At 46.8% G+C, this 10128-nt stretch overlaps 1 protein-coding gene across 3 annotated transcripts in view; it reads left to right on the forward strand.

Moving 5' to 3' along the window:
* Positions 1–412: 412 nt before the first annotated feature.
* Positions 413–10128, forward strand: part of DOCK11 (dedicator of cytokinesis 11) — a 207103-nt gene continuing 197387 nt past the window's right edge. For all 3 annotated transcript variants that reach the window (XM_019667847.1, XM_019667846.1, XM_019667848.1), the window contains exon 1: positions 413–762. In XM_019667847.1, coding sequence (XP_019523392.1) covers positions 661–762 — 102 coding nt within the window. In that variant the 5' untranslated portion in view covers positions 413–660. The remainder of the gene's footprint in view (positions 763–10128) is intronic.

Raw genomic sequence — 10128 nt, forward strand, 5'->3', positions numbered from 1 at the left:
AAGCGCTCTCCGTCCTTGGACGAGGGCGCGACCCCTCCCCCGCGGAGCACACAATAGGCGCCGCTCCACGTTGTTTTCCAGCCCTTGGAAGCCTGGATCCTGGGGGCTTGCGGGGTGCTGGCACGCGCGAGTCCCTAGCCCTGGGGGCACCGCAGACTCGGGCGGCAAGGAAGCCCTGGGGTGGAACACGCCCCACACTTAGAGACTTTTCTTTATTCCGCCCCTCCCCCCCCAGGAGAAAAATGCAGCAGCCAGACCTCCCCTCCCGGATGCGGCTGCACCAGCAACATCAGCTGCGGGCGGAGCCCGAGCGGTTGCCACTTCCCTTCCCTTCCCTCGTGACCTCGCCCTCCCCCCCACTTCTCCTTCCCCGTCCGTACACCCTTCCTCCCAGACACGCCCTCCTCCTTGGGCTGGTAGCGCGCACGGCTCCGGCTCTCAAGCGGAGGGAGCGGCCGCCGCCGCCGTGGGGCAGGACAGCGAGCGAGCACAGGAGGAAAGCAGAGATCGAGGGAGGAGCCGCGGGAGGGAGGGAGGTGCGGCGAGCGCCGCGCAGCGTTGTGGCCGGCCGGCCGGCGGGTTAACAGAGGGATCGGCAGCGGCCGCGGCCGGCTCGGCCCGGGGCAGTGAGCACGCCCGCCGAGACCTGCGCCCGCGGCCATGGCCGAAGTGCGCAAATTCACCAAGCGGCTCAGCAAACCCGGCACAGCGGCTGAGCTCCGGCAGAGCGTGTCGGAGGCCGTGCGGAGCTCCGTGGTGCTGGTGAGTGGCCGGGGCTCGGGACATCTCGGGGAACGCGTTTGGGGGGAGAGCGACGGGGTGGCTTCCTGCGCGCGAGGGCCGGGATAGGGACGGCGCTCAAGTCGGCGGCCGGTGCGCTCCGCGTTCTCGGTGTCGGGTTCAGTCAGTTTGCGCACCGGCCGCCGGGTCCGAGTCCCGGCTGACAGCGCTGCGGCTGCCGGGCGTGGCGGGGCGTGTGCTCGGCTGGACAGCCGCGGGCCCTCGGGGACTCGGACCCCCAGCACGAGCCAAGGGTGTGAGCTGGGGAGTGGACTCCGCGCTGCCCTAGACCCAGCACAAAGGGTGTTGGGGACCAGGCGCGACGAGATCCCCATTCCCTCCTGCCGCCACCTGAGGCAGCCTGGGCGGAAGGATGCGATGAGCGTTTTGCACATACACACTCATGCGCGCACACACAGTGTACACAGAAAAGAACCCCACCCAAAAAACCCCGGGCGCCCAAGCTCCGGCGGGCGGTGAGAACAGAGGAAGCAGAGCGACTTCCTCCTGCTACTGGGGAGAGGGTGGTGATGGGTGTTGAAGGGGTGCTGCTGCTGCTGCCGCGGAGGAAAGGGATTGGAAACGAGGTTCCGGGGCGAGTGGGCGTGGGGTTGGCCGCCGCAGGGCGAGGGTGTCCCCTGGGAACCGGGAGCGCTCCAGAGGCAAGGAATGGGGACCCTGTAGGTTTTCCGGGGAAGATGGGGTGTACCAGCACAGGGATGGAGAACCTGGGGTGAGTGTCCCACGGTTCAGGGCTAGGGGATGAGGCTTGGAAAGCGCGCTGACGCCCCTGGGAACCCTCCCATCGCACCCTTAGCTTCATCCGGATTGTCTGACTGCGGATGGGTACTAACTGGCACTTGCCCCTTCTGTTTTGAAGACCCTCGTTGCCAATTTCCTGGCAATAGACTGGTTAACGAGCGTTGTTACTTTGTTTATTTTGGTTTTTTTTGTGGTTTTTTGTTTCTCTCCACTCCCTTTATCTTACCTTGTCACCTGCTGTGTTTAAATTTCACCATTTAAGAGCGGGCAATCTTTTTGTTAAAACGACTTATCAGAAAGGAATTTCATAGCTTTTCCTTGTATTTTTCTGTTGATCTTGTAGAATCCGCAATAAAAGCCACATTAAAGGGAGGCCAGGGGCTTGATCCTAACGGGAAAATGTTGACAGTGTGGGTTCTGGAGAGGGATCAAAGGTAAAATATGTACCTTTGAGATAAATATCTGATCCCTAATAGCTACAACTGTGCTAAGCCAAGTAACTAAAGAAATCCCTCTGTCGTGACCAGACCCTTGGAAGTTTAATCCTGCTGTTTAGCAGAGCAAAGCCCAGGCCTTCAGAGTTCTTTTAGTGGCCTTGGTTTATTCTTTGCCTCTCCGATTTTATACTGAAGTCCTGTTAGGTCAGGTTGGAACCTCCATTGTCATCACAGCCAGTTAACACAGGAAGGAAAACTGTGTGTATGGAATTTATACCAGGGCTCTCTCTTGGGTGATTGTTAGCAAGTGATTCCATCTACCTAGCCCAAGAAACACTTTCCTAAGTTCAGGAAGAAAACCTTGCTTTAGCAGGGATGGCTGGCTTACCACATCTTGTGTAGGGAGCCTGCAAAGTGGACAGATGGTCTCAAAAGAAGACTAAATGGGACTCAGGAACCTCCACTGGAATTTGACCAGCGCTTGACCCACCACCCTCAGCACCAAAATATTAACATTGTGTGTTGGTCAATAAAACACCCAGACTATGTACACAAGTCAATTTTAGATTGTTCTTAGAACCTTAGTGAGTGCTATTTTAAGCAGTCAATTAAGAACTAAGGAAACAGTCTTAAATGGAGTGTATTCTCCTCTTAAATGGCTCTTTCTTAGTTCCTGCTTTCCTGACACACAGAGCTGTTAACCAAAGTTAGCAAAGCCATCGGTTGCTGGAGAGTTAGTGGGCCACATTGCAGCTGCCTCTATAACTTCTGATTCTTTTCAGATTTAAGCCCTAAAGTGTTTATTAGGGACACCTGAAATAGGATGTACACTTGCTGCTATAAATCTGTGACGCTCGCTCTAGGGCTTCAAGATGGATTCGTTACCACAGCAGGTCAAGCTTGCCTCTGCTGTGTGGCTGTGTGAGTATGTCTCCCTAGAACTTGGAAAACCCACCAAGCTGGGCAGATATTCAGTATTTCCTGTTTAGATGTGTGCTTTTTTGTTTGTTTTTACAATTATACCTTTGTTAGCATGTTGCTAATGTGGGGGCTAAAAAAATATTTTTTTCTCCTACCTTTTAAGTTCTTTTGGCTGGGCTAATCATCAAATTAACAAGAGACATATTAACAGGAGAAAATCAAATTTTAGTGAATGCTTATAGGAAATTCACATACCCATGAAAATTCCAAAGACAGTGAGGCAACCTTAGGTATATATGACATTTTGGGCCAAGGAGAAAGGGGGGAGAAAGATGTTAGATTTCAGGAGTGAGAATGGGTGATTTACAGGCACTTGAGGAAGAGCGGAACATACAAGGCAGGAAAATTCTTGCTAACAGGCTCCTGCCTGAAACCCTGATATTTACCATACTTAATTCAAATCAGGCTAAGATGAACATTCTATATAAGATTTCCTTCCAGAAGCAGATTTTTCTGTCTGAATCTCTTGAGCAGGAGAGGGGGGAGGGTCAGAGGTTCTTTCTGAGTCTTGTTTCTTAAAATCGATATCCCCAAAAGGCAGCTTCAGGATGGCAAAACTTTGAGTCCCTTCACTAACATCATTTAGTTTTGCTTGCTGTTCGAAAAATTCAGAAGGCATGAGCTATATGTGTGTGTGTGGGGGGGGCGGCGGCAAAAAAAGGTATACACATTTTAAGAGATGTTAACATTTTGGTCAATGTTGCTCAAGCAGTAGTTCACCATAATCAGAAGTGTCTGGACGCTGATGGTAACCACTTTTGAGCAACTCTTGTAATTGCGGAAGTCAAAAGTGACTTGTATCCATCTTTTGTGATAGGTATATATTAATACAGTTTTTTCCTTTCTTAAAATGTGTATACATTTTTTGGCACCCTCTGTACAGCATGCAGTTGTGTATTGAGACCTTCATTCAGTTATTAGGACTTCCACAAATCTATTAACTATATAATGAAGCAGATATAGAATGTTTTGCTGCTTCATTTTCCTGGAAGGTCAGCATTTTTATGAAGATTAGTTTTAACCCAGGGAAAGGGATAATTAGAGAATTAACCATTGGCAGAGATTTCTCAAGAGAGGCTTGGGGAGGAATATTATAACCTGACAGTGAATGTGGTTAACTGAGAATTGTTTACATACATACATGTTTTAAAGGCAGAGTTTTAATGCTGTTTTTGTTGTAATTCAGGCTATAGCTAATTTGTGTCTCGGGGAATAAAGGCATTTGATAAACCTGTTGTATTCTGACTCTCCTTAAGAGGAGTCATTGTGCCTGGGAAAGTCACCGAGGAGGCATTGAAATACTGTTTGCTTGCTGCTGCTGAATTTACTCTCAATTCCGTGTGCCCCAAAGGGTCAGGAAAGAGTTGCTAGATATTACAGGTTGTAACCCCTTGAGGCAAGGTAATGCGTGCAGCGTCCCCTGACTGGCAGCAGCCAGATTTCATCTAACTGCAAGTAGAGGAAAAACTCCCCCAAAGCTGAACTGGCTACAAAGTGTGTGCAGCTGTCGACTCCCGCCACCCAGCACACACAACTACCTTTGCATGGAATGTTTGTTAGGTTGGAATTTAGGGAAGGCTTGAAAACGAATCTGCTCCCCTGCTCCCTCTTCCCAGGGGAACTTGTGGAAAGTACTTAATATAGAACAAAACAACTGACACAGTAGAATAAAGCCTGTTTCAGTGGGCTTTTTGACCAAGCGTTTCCAGTTCAGAGACTTAGCTTGGATCTGAATGAACTGAGTCAGGAGAGTTACCTGGAGTTTTGGCGCCTAAACATGGAATAGTCTCATTATACCTGTGGGCTTTTCCAGGTTGGGAGGGTCCGTAGCAAGCCACTCCTGGAGTATCTGTCCAAAAGCTCAGTGGAGAGTGCTGTGAAACTAGAGGCCTCACTGGAGTCTTCCTGAAGCACCAAATAGAATTTGTTTTCTAAGATGAACATGTTACATTCTCTGGATTGTTTCTCTTCCTATTCTGAATATCAGTAAGCCTTCTTTTGGAAACGTTAATTGCTTTGTTATGTAATAAGCACATGCTTATTGTTAGAAAAACAGAAAAGAATAATCACTCATCACTCGGAACTTTTAATATTCTAATGTTTATATATATATTCTGTCTCGTGTGTGTGTTTATGTATGAAAACATGGATTTAATAAATACATCATATCAACTTAATTTTGTCACTTGCCAATATCTTGTGAACATTTCTTCACATCAGTAAATATAAATCTACACAATCATGTTTAACGACTGCCAAAATTCCACTATGGGTGTACTAAATCTTTATTTGATATTTTGGTCATTTTAAATTTTGTGCTGTTACAAACATGAGCCATCCAGTACAGTACCTACTAGACACCTGTGTCTATTTACATTTAAATTTAAATTAATTTAAAAAAAACAGCTCTTAAATTGCACTAGCCACAGTTCAAGTGCTCGATAACCACTACTGGCTACCATATAGGACAGCACAGACACGGAACATTCCATCATTGCAGAAGGTTCTTTTGGACAGTGCTGGTATAAACATTAAGTGGATGAACATCTCTGAGCAGGCATTTTCAAACTTGCTAGACTGTCCCTCTCAGATAAGTTATTGGCATTGGAATTGCTTGCTCATACATTAGACCAATTTTTAGTGTTAAAAATTCTTCTTAAACATACTGTTAAATCGCTCTGCAGAAAATTGTTGCTATTTACTCTTTTTTTTTTTTTTTTTTTTAGCTGAGCCATCCTGCTACCTATTGGCAGCTCAGTGGCTGCTCAGCTCGGGCTGGACTCGAACCGCTGCTGCTCAGAGCTCAAACTCTTGAGCGAGCTCTTAACCAACTGAGCCACTCGACTGGCCCTTACTCTTTTTTTTAAAAATATTTTATTGGGGAATTTGGGGAGGGGAACAGCATTGGCAAATCGGGGAAGGGGAACGGACAGGTAGACAAATTGCTGTTTTGTTCTTCAGTCTAGTTTTGGAGGACGTTGCTTCACTGGCCCATGTTGGTATTATCATTGCGCTCTTCCCGGGTGAGGCAATCGGTCGCTGGTCATTGGTAGGCTGCTCACAGCCACTCACGGCAGCTCTCACCCGCTGCTGGCTGCTCATGCTGGCTGCCAGCCACTTACCTAGCCCACGGCAGCCCCACTGCATTCTACGCCTCGCTGGCGACTCACAGCATCCCAGCTCTAGGTTGAGCTGTTGTTCATCATCTTCGCTGTAGAGGGCGCAGTGTCACTGGCCCTCAATGTGGGATCCGAACTGTAGCCCTGCTGCTCAGAGCTAGTGCTCCCAAGCAAGCGCTTAACCAGCTGAGCCACTCAGCTGGCCCGCCATTTACTCTTTCACCAGCAGAATATACGAGTGTTCATTTTTTCTCTCCCATGCCAACACTGGTTATTAATATTCTTTAATCTGTGCAATCTGATACGAGATAATAAATGGTGCATCATGGTTCTAATTTGCATTTCTTTGAGAATTCTTGAAGTTGAACAGTTTTTTGTATGTTGGTTAGCATTCTTATTCTTCTTTTGAGGATTTGAGTAAACCTTCTTAGAGACTTGCCTCGTTTGTAATTCTTGCAATAAGGTCTCCACCCCCAAGATTCTGTTTTGATAAGTCTAGGGTGGGACCAGGCATCTGTATTTTTAAAAACTACCCAAGATGATGCTGATGTGCACGGAGATGGTGATAAGACCACTTGCCCACTCCAGGCAGGAATTTCCCTTACACGTATTCCCTGCTTTTTAGAGGGCTGTGTAAGAAAAGCATCTTGAGCTGAAATTTACTCTTTAAGTTCCACCAATGGCTAGCCTACCTCTGCTGTTTGCAGCCACACAGAATAATGTGTGCTTCCTCTTTTACATGACAATCCTTCAAATATTTGGAAACAGCCACCATGTATGTCATTTTTAAATTCACTCCTCAGAAAGCCAAAGAGCCTTCATGTCTTTCCTTTATTCCTCACATGACTTGGTTCTAAGATGCTTCACCATTTTGATCATCCTGTTTGGGCTCTATTCCAAGGTCTCAATGTCCTATGTAAAAGGTGGAAGTCTCAGTACAGGCTCAAGAGCCAGACTTGGGCTTGAATCTGATCTTTGTCACATGCTTGCTTTGTGAACTGAGGCAAGTAACTAGATCTCATTTTCCTCATCTGTGCGATGGGGATAAGTAATTGTACCAACCTTTGGAGTTGAGGTCTTGTGACGATTAAAGAAGGTAATGATGGAAAGTGTCTGATGTATAAGTGAAGCATAAAGGTTAAAAAAAAAGATCTGTGTGTGTGTGTGTGTGTGTGTGTGTGTGTGTGTGTGTGTGTGTGTGTGAAAGTATTCTGGAAGGGTCTATCAGAATACAATGGGGGAGGGGACAATATTTTTTACTCATTTTGGATATGAGCCAAGAAGTCAGAAGCTGTGTATTCATCTCTATTCCCAGTACCTGGGATGCACTCGGTACTCAGCGGGAAGTGCACTGGCAACAATATTTAGCCTGGACAGGATGTTGGATGACCAGAGGCCAGATAACTAGTTAAAATATATAGAGTTCCAGAGAGAGAGAGAACAAAGGCTTTCACTGAGGCAGTGAAAATGGTGATAAGGGGTAAAATATAAGAGATGTTTCAGTGATAAAATCAGCAGGATTTGGTGACTCTTGAAAGAGAAGGCGAAAGGGAAAAGGAAGAAGTGGGAGGAAGAGAAGAAGAGAGGATGTGGGGTCAAGATGACTGTGAGGTTTCTCAGCTTGGGTGAACTGGAGGAAAAGCATGTTTGGTGCTGGGGGAAAGGAAAAGAAAATGAGCAACTTCAACTTGTGAGGGTTGTCAGGAAAAAACCAGGTTTCAGTTAGGCAAGGCAGTGGAGAGAACATTCTAGGGAAAGGCTGAGCATGTAGCGTGTTTTCGCAAAAGACTTAGGTCCTTGAGGGCAGAGGAGAAAGTGTTCCAAATGAGATCAGGAAGGGGAGGAAGAGCCAGAGCTAAGTGGACAGAGATGAGATTGTAGGTGAAATGAGCTGACTGAAGAGTTTTGTACCTTTGGGGGTGATTAGGGAAGTGGGAGGCAGAGTGTGGAGTAATGGTGTGGAGGCCAGCCACAGACTTCAGTTAGAATGTTGATGGTAAGTTAGGTCACCCCCTGGGCAGCTCCCCTGCCAGGGTTTGAGCAGTAAGGATGAGTAGCCCCCTCCCCCCAAGAAGCTGAATAGGATGTTTGTGCATTTAAGGGGCTCACAAGCCAGGAAGGGAAATTAGATGTATGCAAAGAACAAACCGGAGATAGAAGCACAGCAGGAGGCTGGTGGTTCTGCCTTCCAGCTCAGTTAGTTACAACATCTTGGCTCCTGCCCTCAAGCTGTTTTGTGATCCTTAATGTTTTTCAAGAGTTAGGTCATTTCTGGGTTCAACAATGTTCAGTAGGCCTTTGCTAATGAATACTGTTAATCTCTGTGGCATTTCCCCAACATTTGACTACAGTGGCCTTTTTTTATTGGAATGTAAATGGTAGATCTAACGCTGAGAAATTCGTATCTAGTGTATTGACATTCTTTTACTTGACCTCTGTGGACTGTACAAAGTACGTACTACTGTCCCAAATCCACAGGGCTCCACCTCAGGACCCCTTCTCCACCTTGCTTGTTGGAATTCAGAGGAGCCATTTATTTACCTACCTGGTTTTGCTTTCTTCTGAGATACAGAATTGTCAGTAAGGATGTTGAAAAATTATTAGTTTTTTGGTTTTTTTTTAAACACAGAAGGGAAGCCCAGAAACCACAGGAGGGAAAAGTAGCTAGAGCTGTTTCCCCTTTTCTGTGACTCCTAACGGTAATTTTATGATATGTATCTCTTTGGGATTTAAATCTCTTGGTTTCCTTTAGCTTTTGTCAAGGGTGCATAAGGATTCATGGCTAACATTGGCCTGCTGCTTATATCAACTCAGAGCCAGATGCCTTGTTGATTCTTGCATGGCCCCACCCTAGAGACTCCCAGAGCTGTAATCGGGAAAGGGACAATCTCATTTGGCTGGAATTTGTCTGGAAGCTCCTGCTTGTTAGAGCAGAATGCTTAGCAGTGGGCTCTGGAAGCACACTGCCAAGGTTCAAAGTTCAGCTTAGTTACTTACTAGCTGGGTGAACTTGGGCAAGTTATTTAACCTTTCTGTGCCTTGATAAACCCTCTTGTGGGCTTGTTGAAAAAGGCTTAAAGTAGTTGTTGCATGCGAAGCACTTAGAGCAGAGGTTGTCACATGGGAAGCACTGGGTGACTGTTGGCTGTCATTATTATTCCAAGCTTTATGGTGGGCGAGAGAAATCTTTTGTGTATCTTACAAGTCAACAGATGAAAGTACACTTGCAGAAGGGAAGCAGGCACTGTTGCTTTTTGCTTGCTTTCTTTTTTTTTTAGCTGAGCCATCCTGCCACCTGTTGGCAGCTCAGCGGCAGCTCAGCTTGGGCCAGGCATCGAACTGCTGTTGCTCACAGCTCACACTCTTGAGTGAGCTCTTAACCAACTGAGCTACTCAGCCGGCCCCAGGCACCCTTGCTTTTTAATTTTACTTCCTTGCTCAAAATCCTGCGCCAAAGGGTGAGCTACATGGCTGAACCCAGAATCATACCCTTCCTGGAAAAAGAAGCTGGCAGACCCCTCCCCATTAGGTTCTTGGTAGTATTCATTTCCGGTCGGACTTGGTCATATTGAAGAGCCCAGGAGATGTGAGCTAGGGATCTGGGTCTTTGACAATTCTCGTCTTCAGACTAACCTGAGAAATAACTCAAGTGGGAAGTGTAGTCCTCTAGTGAGGGGGAACACCCAGTACGATGCCTGGGAACAAGGTCCTCCAGTCTGGGGAACTTGTGTGTGTGGCCTCTGGCAGAAGCAGTCACCTTTCTGACAGTCTATTCAGTGGGGTTTATGCAGAAGGGTGGACAAAGGAGAATTGGGCTCTGTGTGGAAAAACAGAACTTCAGCACTCTTTCCTTACCCTCTCAAAATTTTATTAACATCCCTTACACTCATTAATCCTCACTTTAAAAAATCAAGTCAATATTGCAATTCAAATGCCTTTTTTAAAAAGATTTTATTGGAGAATTTGGGGAGGGAACAGCATTGGGGAATTGGGGAAGGGGAACAGACAAGTTGCTGTCCTTTTGTTCTTCAGTCTAGCTGTGGAGGACG

The sequence above is a fragment of the Hipposideros armiger genome, unplaced genomic scaffold (assembly GCF_001890085.2).
Source record: "Hipposideros armiger isolate ML-2016 unplaced genomic scaffold, ASM189008v1 scaffold_508, whole genome shotgun sequence".
Lineage (NCBI taxonomy): Eukaryota > Metazoa > Chordata > Mammalia > Chiroptera > Hipposideridae > Hipposideros > Hipposideros armiger.